This window comes from Perca flavescens, chromosome 14 (assembly GCF_004354835.1).
Source record: "Perca flavescens isolate YP-PL-M2 chromosome 14, PFLA_1.0, whole genome shotgun sequence".
NCBI lineage: Eukaryota > Metazoa > Chordata > Actinopteri > Perciformes > Percidae > Perca > Perca flavescens.
Window position 1 is genome coordinate 27,596,960 of NC_041344.1, and position 14,679 is coordinate 27,611,638.

The following is a 14,679-nucleotide window of genomic DNA, read 5'->3' on the forward strand; positions in this document are numbered from 1 at the left end:
AAAAATAATGAACATGTTTGCTTTGATATTAGATTACCCCAAGGGGATACTGGCATGCCTCCACCCACCAGGGGAGTAAGGATTTCAATTAACACTTATTCTGTAATTATTGCGGGGTGAAAATACACCAGAAAGAGTGTTCCTGGTGACGTGCCTGTCACAGTGGCTGACTTTCAATGATGATGGATTTCTAATTGGAGCTGGAGAATTAAAAAAGCTTTTGGATCAAGCTTGTGTCAGAGAAGAAGTGATTTGAATCCCTCTGTCTGCAGACCTTGAATGTTTGACTCAATGTGACTGACTGTTGGAAAACGGTTTTGTTATCTTGTTTCTGATAGTCTCGCATTGCCAGACCCATCTCCACAGTGCTGTAGAGTAAGGTCTGGCTACACCACAGATACAATCTGGGATAGAAGAAAAATAGTTGGCATTTCTTCAAACCAATTACAATTGTCTTAGAAGGCACTAAGCTCCGGTGTCTCTGCAAAGGGACTTGTTTTGGTGGCACATTTGCACACATGAAATATGAAATGAAGTTAACTGTTTACACAATACAGTAATGTGAGCTATTTAAATTATCTGGATACATGGTTAAATCTTATTTGCTTATATCAATGTATAGCCGTGTGTACTTTGTCCACAGCAATTCCTATCAATCGGACCCAAAACGTCCCTGTTAGATAGTAAATGCCGTAAACATATTCTTTTAAGTCTTTACAATCATTTCCCGAAGGAACATAGCAGGCTTGCCTAATTGCACAATCCAAATTTCCTTTAAAACTTGCCATTTTAAGCATGAAACTTGCTAGCTCAACGTTTGCTGTTGTTTCCAGTTGCGAAGGGATTTTGAGAACGGCAACACACAGAGCGGAAGATGAGGGGCAAAGCCTGACATCACGCGCCAGATCAGTCAGGCTTTATCCTAAAAATGTACTTCCGTTGATCCAGACTGTGTTTCTGATGACACCCAGGTCAGGAGGTTCTCAGAGGCATACTTCTTCACCGAACACCCCAAAGAGATATCTCTGACTTTTGAAGAAGAACTGTAAGTATCAGACTTCTCTGGGAAAGTATAATTCCTTCTATAACTCAAGAGAAGTGCGTTTATGATATTATTCTGCTGATTCAGAATCAACAGACATGGCCAGATAGCTGCAGAAGTGCGAAGCTCAGACTACCTGACCAAGATGCCTCCTTTACCTGTTGAGTGCCTAGACATCGATGGAGACTGGAACAGCCTTCCCATCATCTTCGAGGACAGATATGTGGAGTCTCCTCAAACAGGTAATATAAAAAGTGTGGCTAAAAATATTATCATTTAAACCTTTTCAAGACAAAAGGTGTACTCCAATGTCCTTGTCTTTTCAGAGTCGGTATCACATGTGCCAACCACTGATGGGCAGACCAACTCACGTCCCGCCATAACTCATGCCGAGATTTTTGAAAACGGCCCGGGAGCCAGATCACCAGCAATACCCCAGGATCCCTTGGACAGTGATGACTGCATGGACCTGCCCACATATGTCTCACTCATGGCAGAGCAGAGTAAGACCAGTACCAACATCAGAAGTACCCAGAACCTCATCCCTACCGCGGACAGTACTGAACCCTCTCTAGCAGAGGAAGAACACTTAAAGGAACCAGACGAAGAACAAGGCCGGGTGGAGGAAAGTTGTAATCCAGGCCCAATGTACATCGCAGTTAAGCCTTGTGACGTGGATCCACATAGAGAAGAAGCAGTCCAGCTTCTCTCCACCAACCACAATCCCCTCACAGTCTCCAATAAGAGCTGTGATGAGTGTCCTGCTCATCAAATAACAGAAAATACAGTCCCACTTTGCGATGCCACAAATGACAGCAACGCAAGAGAGAGTGAAAACAATGAAGAGGAGTCTGATATTGCCATGCCATTAAACCACTCCATGGATGAAGAGAGTGAGGATCTTCCCCTCACCAGCCTACCCGCTGCCTATGGGAATCCAATCATGCCTCCCTTTCCCGGTGATCACAGAAAAGAGATGACTCAGCGTGGAGGTCTGGTCGGCTCCAAGATCATGAAGCGCTCTTCCTCAGTTATTTCCGACTCAGGTATCGAGAGCGAGCCCAGCTCGGTGGCCTGGCCCCTGGAGGCCGCACTGCGAGGCCGACCTCCATTAGACTTCTCTAGTGAACGGGAGATCCCACAGCAAATAGTGCGTCGCCACCCGGCCCATCGGAGTTCCCTGGAAGGCCTGCAAATGGAAAGCAACGGCAGTGGAGGTATACAGGCCTCCCTCACCTCTATTAGCTCGCTGCCCTACGAGGAGGACCAGCAGCAGAGGCAGCTCAGCAAACTGACCAAGTCGGTCTCTGCACCGCAGATAAACAGCCCTGAAGACACTGAGGAGGACCATGTGCTGCTCAACCAGGAAACGGATAATCATAGCTTAGTGCAACAACAGGATTCATTGAAGATCAACTGCTCTTCTTTGAACAGCAACCTGGATTTGGAGCAATCTGAATCATCTCTATTAGACCCGAGTTCAATGGAAAATCTTGGCAATATCCTCAAGGAGAATATTAACTCTGAAAAGTCAAACCCTCCACAGTACCTGTCAGAGACATACAGCACCAAGTCGGTGTTAAGTGGTGTGTCTGATGTGCTGCTTTTACAAGTGTCTGTAGAGAGCCCTCATGTGAAGGAAAGCGCCGTTATTGGCAGCCAAGGGGAGAATATGAACCATCAAACACACATCAGTGGAGTAAGCGCCTCAGTGGAGGATGTGCATCTCGTTGAAACGGAAGCAGTGCCCTGCAGCTGTGGAAACAAACCATGTGTGCATAAAAGTCCAGCAGCTCACGAGAGAATTAACACTGGAGACGAGTGCCTGCGTTTCCATCAGACCGAACTGCTTAGAGTTAGGGACCAGGAGTGTCTGGATCCCTCTCAAACACCTCGAGGGTTTCAACACACCAACGGCCTCCCCAGCAGTACCACCAAACAGAGGCCGAGTGACCTTACAGGGCTGATAGCCAATGATATTGCATCACCTGTTGACCTCATTGGGATATTAGCCAGTGAGAAGGAGCCTTTAGACTGCCAGACCAAGCCCTCTAAGATCCCAAACTCCGGGCTGGCCTTCATGAATAAGAAGATGGTGGAGGTGGTGAACATGTCAGTGTCCTGTGCCCCGACCTGCCTGCCATTTTCTTCTGCTCTGAGAGACTCTCCGTCCGTCAGTGGAATGTCCCCTCGCCAAACTACCTCACCTATCACCCATCAGCCCCTGGGCTCCTTTGGTATAATATCCTCGTCTTCGCTCAATCCCCTGAACATGGACGACGAGACCAATGAACGAATGCTAAAGTGAGTTTATGTTTTAGCTCAGCGTGTTAGAAAACGACAAATTGAGCTGTACATGTGTTTTAAACCCCAATTTAAATCACATAGCATGTTATTTCAGCTTCACCATACAGGTCTGCTTTGCGAATCAAACTTCATTTGGTCCCTTGAGAAAAGTACTAAAAATGAAGAAATGTATATATGTCTACCTTCCTACGTCTGTGCATGAACAAGCAGAATGACATTGCCTCTCTGTGACACTGACTAACAGCCAGACAGCAGCCTGCTACACAACACAAAAAGAGCCACAGACTTAAAACTGCAACCCACACAATCTTTCTAGCTAGCATTAGCTTTTTAGTAGGCAGAATATCATTGCATCTCTATGACACTAACAGCCAGACAGCAGCCTGCTACACAACACAAAAAGAGCCACATAGGCTACTTAGAACTGCAACCCACACAAGCTTTTTAGCTAGCATTAGCTTTTTAGTAGGCAGAACATCATTGCATCTCTGTGACACTGACTATCAGCCAGGCAGCAGCCTGCTACACACAAAAACAAAAGACAGACTGTGAACTGCAACCCACGTTAGCTTTCTAGCAGGCAGAATGTCATTGCATCACTGTCTACGTAGACAGTGGTGGTGGTGGCGGTGACAATGACTAACAGCCAGACAGCAGCCTGCCTGCTACACACAATAAAAAAGCCACAGACTGTGTGAAATGCAACCTACACACTACCACTCAAATGTCTGGGGGGAAAGTGCCAATATTTAAAAAACTTCCAACTGGACTGAAAGCCAATAGTCTGATGGCCCGTTATCCCCCCCCCCCCTTTGTTTTTTAACTTAGTTCACAGAAGAGCTGTGAGAGTTAAATATCAGCTGAAAGGCAAACAAAGTCATGTTATGATTCATATGTTATCGGTTTAAAATTGAACAGATTTGTTTGCCAACAGCTTATATTTACCTGCAAATGTCAACATTGATCAGGTTAGACCAATTTAGTTATGACGCGGTATGACAGACAGTAATACAACTTAGAGGAGCTACATGTAAGGCTATGGGACTTTTTGTTTAAAGCTATAGTGCCTAGTTTCTGTCGTCCCCATGAGGAATTCTAAGTAGTGACAATAAAACTGTCGGCACGTCTACATGATAGAAGCCTTCAGTGATCACGCGCCCCCCTCCTCCAAACAGTTGCTAGTAGCCAAGGAGGACACGGAGGATTAAAGAAACATGAACTCTTCAGAAGAGGTCATTGCCTTCACTCTAGTTTCTGCACGCAAAAGTCGCCGGACAATCTTCGGTAACACTTTACTTGAAGGTATCGACATAATCATGACATGACACTGTCATAACTATGACATTACACTGTCATGAACGTGTCATAAACGTGATAAACAAGTCATAAACGTTTATGATTTCTGTCATTAAGTGTCATTCGGTTTTTGTCATGACAAGTTTGGGTTGTCTTGATTATGACAAGTTGACATTACATTTCTTTGGCGTGTCCTTATTAAGACAACTTGACAGTAAACAGGATGACATTATGTCAAGTTGTCATGACAAAGACATCCTCTGGTGAGGTCATCCTGGTTAATGTCAAGTTGTCATTACAAAGACTTCCCAAACAAATTGAATGTCAACTTGTCGTGACCAAGACAACTTCTGGTAATGCCACTTTGATTAATGTCAACTTGTCATAATCAAGACAACCCAAACAATGTCAACTTGTCATGACAAAAACCGAATGACACTTTTATGACTTGTTTATAATGTTTATGACATGTTCATGACAGTGTCATGTCATAGTTATGACAGTGTCATGTCACGATTATGTCAATACCTTCAAGCTGGAGCTGATAGTCTTAATTAGCTTTGTAGCAACTCATTTGGCAATGGCTTGAATGTTACGGACGTTCATTAATATCAAAAAGTTATGCGCTAAAGCTTTAACTAGAAAGTGGGCAAATGTGAAATGAAATTAATCAAATAAAAAAGAATGCGAGTGATTCACCTCTAAGAGATGCACTTTAAGTGTTATACAAACCTTTCTGTCAAATGACATCTTAGATCAGCATTTCATGTGTATAACTAGGGCTGCATAATTACGGTAATCGCAATTTTATCGAAATCACAGTATGGACTGGTGCAATATCCAAATCACAGTGCAACACACAACACGTGTCAAGCCATTCTGAATTAAGTATTGTGGTGCTGCAGAGAAGTCGCGGGCTACAAATCCTATCCTACAGACTCTTTCTTTCGTAAAGATCCTCACAAAAATCACACTTATAATCATCATTTTTTACTTTTAATATTTTCCATTGAAAATGAGAATAATGATACAAAAATGATCATTCCCTCCAATATCGTAAATCATATCGCAATATCAGTCAAAAAAACTATCGCAACTAGGCATTTTCCTCATATCGTGCAGCCCTATGTGTAACTAAGATTGTACATTATTTACTAGTTTTTTTTTTTTTATTTACAATTTATTGCTAACATACAGAATATAATCTCTTATGTTTTTTTTTTTTTCTCCAGTTTCTACAAAGCCAAAGAGGACCTGCTCAAAGAGTTGAGCTTTGAGGCCAGCTTGTACAGCGACCTTCCTCTCCTGGCATCAGATCTGCCCTACTTCCCGCCTGAGGAGGATGATGAAGAGTTTGACGATGGCATACACCTTGTGGTTTGTGTCCACGGGCTTGATGGTAAGGCTGCATACAGCGGAAGGTTCTGGTTCACTGCGGTCCAATTCCACCGCAAGAATGTAAAAGCTATTCCTGGCCTGGTTAGCTCAGTTGGAAGAGCAGGCGCACATATAGAGGAGAATTACTCCTCGACGCAGCGGCCATGGGTTCAACTCCGACCTGCGGCCCTTTGCTGCATGTCATTCCCCCTCTCTCTCCCCTTTCATGTCTTCAGCTGTCCTGTGGAATTAAAAGGCCTAAAATGTAGGGCTGTGCAATTAATCGAGATTATGATTTTGGCTCCCAATGATCACAAAAACAGAATAATCGAGAAAAACAATTATTTAGCTCATTACGTTTTGCAAGTAAACTCTTATTTTTCTGTTGTGTTCTGAAAAAAAAAAAAAAAAAAAAAAAATGTAGGAAAAGTATTAAGGCAAATTTCACAGTTGTTGTTATTTAACTGTTTCCACTGTTTTTTAAATTCAATAATGGCAACATCTTTCCAGTCATAATTGTGTTAAATTATTGTGATTTCAATATTGACCGAAATAATCTTGATTATATTTTTTTCCATAATCGAGCAGCCCTACTAAAATGGCCCCCAAAAATAATCTTTTAAAAAAAAGAATGTAAAAGCTATTAAACAGACACAACTACAGCATACTGTACATCCTTGTTTAATTTTTATTTTAGTGTCCTATTAGCAGGGGCGATTCCAGGATTTCTGTCTGTCTATCTGTCTATCTATCTATCCATCCAGAAACTGTGTATAATTTCCTCTTTGCTTCCAGGAAACAGTGCAGACCTTCGTCTGGTGAAGACTTTCATTGAGTTAGGACTGCCAGGGTCCAGGCTCGACTTCCTCATGTCTGAAAGGAACCAGGTAAATTCGTAGATGACATGACGGCAATGGGAGCAAATTGATTACCTGTGCTGTACCGGCTGTCACATTTTCTGAAAGTGCTTTTAGGCAATATGTGGAGCGCTGACGGCCGTGCTTTTCTTTTGCCGTTTCCAATGCAGACCGACACGTTTGCAGATTTCGACACCATGACAGACAGGCTGCTGGACGAGATCATTCAGCATATCCAGCTCTACAATCTCACCGTAGGCAGGATAAGGTCAGTCGCTCAGCTTTAATGCTGTGCAACACACACATTACTGACAACTCTGCTTGTGATGGACTTTGATTCATAATTTTGGGACAGAACATGGGGACAATCGTTAACTTTAAGTAGCATTTTCTTTGGACGCCAGATGGCAGCAGAGACTGCACATTGATACTTTGACTCAGCATGAGTGCTTTAACTCATGAGAATCACTGTTCCATGATAATATATGGACTGTACAAACTTCAAAATGGATAAGCGGCACAAAATGGATGAAAAGCTCTTATCATACAGTGCCAATACGTTGCTGACTTTCACTTGATAGACTGTAGTCCTTTATGCGGCAGTGTGTTGTCTAGTTCCCATCAAATTAAGCTATTCATCTTCCTGCCTAATTGCCCTCGATGTGCCAATTTGTTTTTTTGTCAGAAGTTTTCTAACCCAAGTTTGTTAACTCTCTTTATTGTGGCGTATTCTCTAGAGAGTAAGTATCAAAGACAAAAAAGCATTGGAGTGCCACAACAGCATCTGGCTCTTTCCACATTACTTCTATATTTAGTCTGGGAGGAAACAGATGAAAAGGAGCCGACATGTTAATGAGGGATTTGGGGTAAAGCTGTAACAGTACAGTAATTAAACTAAGTGACAGACATATAGCTTTATGAATCTAATATTTCCCTGTGCTGGGAAGACCATTCATCTGTGTGGTATGTGTCCTCTATGTTAGCATCATTAACTTGTCATTGCCTTTGAGAATGTTTTAACATTTAACAACTTAATGATTTTTTTGTAATTACTAATGTTAAAATCTCCAAATAGCCTCAGCTGCAGTGGCGGAATGCAACTAAGTAATTTACTAAGTATTAAAGGTCCCACGGCATGGTATTCTTTGGATGCTTTTATATAGGCCTTAGTGGTCCCCTAATACTGTATCTGAAGTCGACTTTATATAGACCTTAGTGGTCCCCTAATACTGTATCTGAAGTCTCTTTTATATAGACCTTAGTGGTCCCCTAATACTGTATCTGAAGTCTCCTTTATATAGGCCTTAGTGGTCTCCTAATACTGTATCTGAAGTCTCTTTTATATAGACCTTAGTGGTCCCCTAATACTGTATCTGAAGTCTCCTTTATATAGACCTTAGTGGTCCCCTAATACTGTATCTGAAGTCTCCTTTATATAGACCTTAGTGGTCCCCTAATACTGTATCTGAAGTCTCTTATATAGGCCTTAGTGGTCCCCTAATACTGTATCTGAAGTCTCCTTTATATAGACCTTATTGGTCCCCTAATACTGTATCTGAAGTCTCTTTTATAGAGACCTTAGTACTTTAATAATTTAAGTACATTTTCCTGACGATACTTACAGTGTGGTATTAGCACTTTTACTTTAAGTAAAGGATCTGAGTACTTCTTCCACCACTGCTCCGCTGGAACCAATTCCTCCATACAGAAGAGTCTATAATAAGATATTGCACAGTGTCATAGGTCAGCAGTGTTGGAGGCACTGTTTTTTTCCCAGCCGCCCACTCCAGTTGAGCTCTGAAAGTTATTTGTCTCCGGCCAACAGCTTCATCGGCCACTCTCTGGGGAACGTCATCATTCGCTCTGTGCTGACGAGGCCTCGCTTCCGCTGCTATTTGCCCAAACTGCACACTTTCCTCTCACTGTCAGGCCCCCACTTGGGAACGCTGTACAACAACAGCACATTGGTCAGCACAGGTGAGTTGTTTGCTCCTCAGCAGCATCTTTCATCTTAGGGTGTTTTCACACTTGGTCCGTTTCAGCCCTCCAAAAGAACTCTTAGTTAGTTAGTTTTTGCACACATGTGAACACTCCAAAAAGGGACTCGGACCCCTCTGGAACGAACTCTCCAAATACTGTTCGCTTCAAGTCCGTGTTGTGGTTCTCTTCACCGGACATTGTGAACACAACACGCTTCAGGCACGTTTTACCTTCCGCCTGTGTATTATAGCCCTGAGGCCCCATTAGAGCTGAAGTGGACTAGAAAGAGAACGGAGTCCTCTCTCAAGTAAACTGACAATGTGAACACAAAAAGAACTGAGTCCCTTTGACGTTGGTCCACATTTTGGTTCACTTTAAGGGGGCTTTCCCACCTGCCTCATTTAGTTTGGTTGAATCAGGCTAGAGTTCCCTTTTCCCCCCTTGGTGCAGTTTGTTTGGGCAGGTGAGAACACGGCAATCGCACTCGGGTGCGCACACCAAAAGCGGACCAAACAAGCGTAACGAGACCTGCTTGATGTCTCGGTACGCTTTCAATCAAACTCTGGAGCAGTTAGTTAGCAGTTTGTGGTGAGAACGTGATCCGACCTCGAACCGCACCAGCTACTGTATGTGTATTCCGCAAGTCTGAGCTAATGTCTCCTGTAGTCAGGTGTGGTTAGCAATCTGCGATGCGGCAGAACATGCAAACTGTGGCACCTTGCAGTTTCTCTCTGACAAAAACAGACTGCGGTCAAGCTCGCCGTCACTCGCATTTCCGTGGTCAGACCAGCAGTGGCTATAGTTGGAGACAGACGCCGGCACAGCAGAGCGAAAGTCTCGGTGACTATGTCTGATTATTTAAATGAAATGAGCTGGTTTGACCATGGAGATGCAATAGACCTTTTTCACAGCAGACATGTTGACAACATTGACATAAATATAATGGACCAATAGACCCCGTTGCTCTGGACGGAGACCAGTGAAGGCTATTAGAAGCACTTTTCCGGTGATCTCTTCCTTTACTGAGCAGCCTCCAACTGACAGAGACAACGTAAATGTGACGTGAGCAACATGTCTGAAAGTTGTAAGTCTTCTGGTAGCTGTGACAAGAGAAATCTCAATCATTTCCAATCTTACAGAGACGGAGAGTGTAGGTATATGTAAGGAGATAACATAAGCACAGGCTAATTATTGCCAACTAACATGCTAGTTAACATTAGTAATTAAACCTAAACAGCTAATGTAAGTTGAAACTGCCTGCAAGCTTCTCCTGTACTATACGGTAATTCCTCTACTGTGCGACAGTAAGTCACTTGGTTATGACACAATCATTAGCTTATTTTTACAAAAACGTCTGCTACAGAGCCATAACGTGAGGTACAAGGTAATGTAGCCTTTTATACATTGTCGTGTTTCTTTAGAAATAAACATCGGACAAATAGAGTCTTTAAACGCTTCAGATGTAAAGTTATTCGCAGTCAAGTGAAAAAAAAAAAAAAAAATGGCGGTCAGTGAAATGCTAACAAGAGGTGATCGCTTTGTAGCAACAAAATGGCGCCATCGGAGGTTTGCGTTCTGAAGCGAAGCTTACCCCCTTGGTTGACATGACATAGCAGGAAAAGCACAGGTGTATTCAAAACCATTAATGATGGCTACATTCCACTTAGGAGAGGCCCTGTTATGTTGCATGCTGACTCACTGAAATAGCTTACTGGGACACTTGATGGAACTGAGCCATCGTAAGGTGATCAATTTCAGCTGTGCTTTTCCTACTATGACAAGTCAAAATGTCTGCTGTGAAAAAAGGTCCATAAAATATTCACAAGTCCGGAACACAGGACCTTCTTCCTGTATTGACTTTCTTGCTCCCGCCCCCCGACACATCCGACCAATAAGCGGAGTGAGGGTTCTTGCGTCATTTGTAATGACGCGTTTTGTTTACGCTTGGATCGTTGCAGGTGTGAAACCAAACTGAACCAAACTCATCAACCGATTCAGACCAAAGCAAACAAACTATAGTGGTTCGTTTAAAAAACACTATATGTGAAAACACCCTAAGAATATCGTGCATACTGCTCTGCTTCTATGCAAGGTGTCAAAAAAGCTGGGCTCCTGATTGATTTTGTGTGTGTGCGTGTGTGTGTGTCTGTCTGTTTGTTTCTAGGCCTGTGGTTAATGCAGAAGTTAAAAAAATCTGGATCCTTGCTGCAGCTCACCTTCAGAGATCACGTTGATCCACGGAAAACATTCCTCTATCTCCTGAGTCAGAAGCCAGGTATTGTCTCAAAGCGGATAAATACTGTATATAACAGAGAGTGCATGGACAGCCTCACTTTACAGACTCTTACTCAAAAGGCTTTTTTTTCTTTTCAAATATTCATGAAAATGTTTGTCATCTTGTGTTTTTTTGTCAATTTTTATTTTCTTTTGTACGCGTCATCTCGCTAACACTCAAACCCCCGCCAGCGAGCTGCGAGAGGCCTCCCCACTGTTTGAGTGGAACAAAGCAGTCGTTTGTCACACAGGCTTGAAGACGATAAGCCTGAACACAGTATTTTACCCCTCCAGAGCTGTGGCAGGCTGACAAAATGATCCAAACCCTGTCATTGGAAACCCACCAGCGCACTTTCTTAAAAGCACACTGACAGCAGACTTGAGAAAAAAACAAAAAAAACACGGTTATATCGTATCAAGCCTGTCATTTTACTTTGTGATTGTACTTTGCGTTTTTTACAACCAATTCACCCTCCTTTTCTCGGTATTCCGTGCACGCACACACACACACACACACACACACACACACACACACACACACACACACACACACACACACACACACGCACTCGCGTGCACGCATTTACTCATTTGTTTTGTTACCTTTTAGGGCTCCAGTTCTTCAAGAACGTGGTGTTGGTGGCGTCTCCGCAGGACCGTTACGTTCCTTTCCACTCTGCCAGAATAGAGATGTGCAAAACTGCTCTTAAAGACAGGACCACAGGTCAGAAGTGCATGCATTAATGCTCTATTTGATTCTCTTCCAATATTCTCAGAAAAAAAAATATTTGTTTTATTTTCTCAATATCTGTGCAAGTACTGAGTACCAATCCTATACCAGTGTGTCTGTGTGTCTGTGGAACTAACTAGCATCATTTAAAGGGACACTACGTAATTTTTTTGAAAGAAGAAATAAAACATCCTTCCTCTTTCATATTAAAAGTCAAACTAATGAGCAATAAAACGCACCCTTGCTCAATTTAATGTGCCTATTGGTTTTGCTGCTATAGCTGTATTTGGTCTCGTATGACCAGTAGGTTATGGTGGCTAATGTTAGCAAGCTTCAGATAGATATTGCTGTGTAACTCATGTTACTGATTGAGTACGCTGACTCAGTAATCTGTCAGTAGTACGGCTTTTAACTACCGGTACACTTTTTTTAGCATATACTGTACCATTCTTATTCTTTATTTATAAAGGACAACACACATTAATCAACATTTCTGTAAATGTGCCAGTGTTAGCCAGCCAATTTTCAACAGTAGTCCTTTTGGCCAGATGATTTTAGAACATTAGCCCATTATTGCCACATGTGACCACAATGGCCGTTGTTTAACAAAAGCTACAAAGAGCGTTCTAAGTGTAATGTAACATGAGGGCTCCTTAACTTTAATGCCACTTTGTAACTACAGCATAAGTGGATACACCAACATTCTTTTAGGCCAACCTGTTCTCATTCCCAACTTGTCAAATACTGGCGCTTGGTCAGTTGCTCTCAGTGTCAGATACCGACGCAAAAATCACCCTTTAGCGTCTGTATGGAAGGCACTGCTGGACCGTGGCGCTGTAAGATGACGTAGCATTAAAAGTGACAACGGCAGCGAGTAGTGTGAAAGAATGAAAGAATTTTCTTAAGCAGGTAGGTTGGGGTGGTGGATGGGCCGAACAACTTTCACCCAGGAGAGCTTGGTTTGTGTCCCGTTCTTGTCCCGCGTGTCACCGAAACGTACATTTTGTAACCCCGCCCATGCTTTTTTCCTAAACCCAACAGTCCCGTTCTTTGGCGCAAAATTGGTCCCGAGCCAGAGCGCCAAAAAGTGACGCAGAGAGTCCGGACCAAGCGCAAATTAGTTGAAAGCCCCACTGTAACTGAGATGCTTAAGGGGTCTTTTGCAGGGGGCACCTGACCAAGCGTCAAATGTTTTTTTTATTTTCCAAGGTGTATATGCATTAACCAGCAGGCGGTTAGCTTAGCTTAGTTTAAAGACTGGAAGCAGCTAGCCTAGCTCTGTCCGAAGGTAAAAAAAAAAATGAAACATACAAAACACAGTTGAAGAAGTAGGACTCACCATAACTTTTAACATTTTTGCACTGAAGGGCCCGTGTACACTGAGATGATTAACAACCTCCTGCAGCCACTTGTGGAAGCTAAAGAGTGCCGGCTCATCCGCCAGAATGTGTTTCACGCTCTGCCCAACACAGCCAACACCCTGATCGGCCGCGCCGCCCACATTGCTGTCTTGGACTCTGAGCTTTTCCTGGAGAAGTTCTTCTTAGTGGCAGGGCTCAACTACTTCAAGTAAAAGGTGCTAGTACCGCAGGCTTACAGGACAGAAGCTGTTGGTGGTGGTGTTGCTGATGGAGCGGATTTGGAGAATAAGGTCTTCATCTTCACTTTGTACAGTATATTCAGTGTATATATTCCCTGGTATCAAACAGGCAAGGGCGTGTATATCTCATTTGTTAGGATTGTTAGCAGCTGTTATTAAAGGATCCATGTATTGTGACTGTTTCAAAATGCTAACTCAGAAGTCTGAGTTTGACGTGTAGCCATGCAAAAGAAAACATCTGTCATCCATCACAGGATTGATTGGAGATGTTTTATGGCCTTAATAATAACCATAGCCAGCCAGAACACTAACAGATGCTAATTGTGGTCAAAAGCATTTAACTACTTTCCCTTTAGAGTTGGTTGAAAGCCTTCAGTATTGCCGGTTGATTGAATTCTTCTTTAAGGGTTACACCGACGATCTATCCGTAGAACCGAGGCAATAGACAGGCAGCGTTTAACCCCTTGATTGTACATGAAGTATTTTGTTGTACAAAACCTGTGTTCCTTCATACAGAAATTAATATATTGTTTAAAAGTATTTATTTTTTATCTGCTCATGTATCTACAGCGTAAGTCTATCTTAATGTGATCTTTTGTGTGTTGTTATCATGAAATATATCAAATGAAAGTAGGCTGAAGTGTTAACCCATATAACACCAATAATTCAGTATAGTCAGTCCCTTCAGAAAGACGTGATTATGCGATCGCATAATTCAACGCATAATCAGCCAAAGTCCGCATATTTATGCGGGGCCCGCATTTTTTCAAATACGCCGCACTTTCGCCGCATAAATTACGATTTCCGCGCAAAATATGCGGGGCTTGCATGATTTCATAATCCCCGCATTTTCGTTGCAAAAAAAGTCACATATACAGTATCTTAGCAGAAAGTTGAAAACGTTGCGTTTACTTCACACAAGAGCAGCCATTTTCCCCTGTTGCCATGGGAACGTTATGAAGTGACGTAATTACGCGACGTGAACATCATCGAAAAGCAGGGTGTACACTTTCTCTTTTTCATCAAACCGCAGTTTTTGCAAGTTCCCGCAATTTCATTGCATAAAATTGCATAAATATCCTGCATATTCCATCGCATTTTTTAAGAAAACGTGCCGCATAAAAAAGGATTTTTGCCCGCAACAATCACAAAAAAACTTTTTCTGGAAGGACTTTATAGTGGATATTGACCTTTTTCCCCACATTAACTACAGTCT

At 42.6% G+C, this 14,679-nt stretch overlaps 1 protein-coding gene across 1 annotated transcript in view; it reads left to right on the forward strand.

Moving 5' to 3' along the window:
• fam135b (family with sequence similarity 135 member B) overlaps positions 1 to 13,841 on the forward strand; it is a 65,228-nt gene extending 51,387 nt beyond the window's left edge. Inside the window, exons 11-20 of the mRNA XM_028598274.1 lie at positions 972 to 1,045; positions 1,130 to 1,284; positions 1,369 to 3,346; positions 5,878 to 6,044; positions 6,818 to 6,909; positions 7,050 to 7,147; positions 8,705 to 8,856; positions 11,024 to 11,134; positions 11,744 to 11,857; positions 13,231 to 13,841. Coding sequence (XP_028454075.1) covers positions 972 to 1,045; positions 1,130 to 1,284; positions 1,369 to 3,346; positions 5,878 to 6,044; positions 6,818 to 6,909; positions 7,050 to 7,147; positions 8,705 to 8,856; positions 11,024 to 11,134; positions 11,744 to 11,857; positions 13,231 to 13,436 — 3,147 coding nt within the window. The 3' untranslated portion in view covers positions 13,437 to 13,841. The remainder of the gene's footprint in view (positions 1 to 971; positions 1,046 to 1,129; positions 1,285 to 1,368; positions 3,347 to 5,877; positions 6,045 to 6,817; positions 6,910 to 7,049; positions 7,148 to 8,704; positions 8,857 to 11,023; positions 11,135 to 11,743; positions 11,858 to 13,230) is intronic.
• The last annotated feature ends 838 nt before the right edge of the window (positions 13,842 to 14,679 follow it).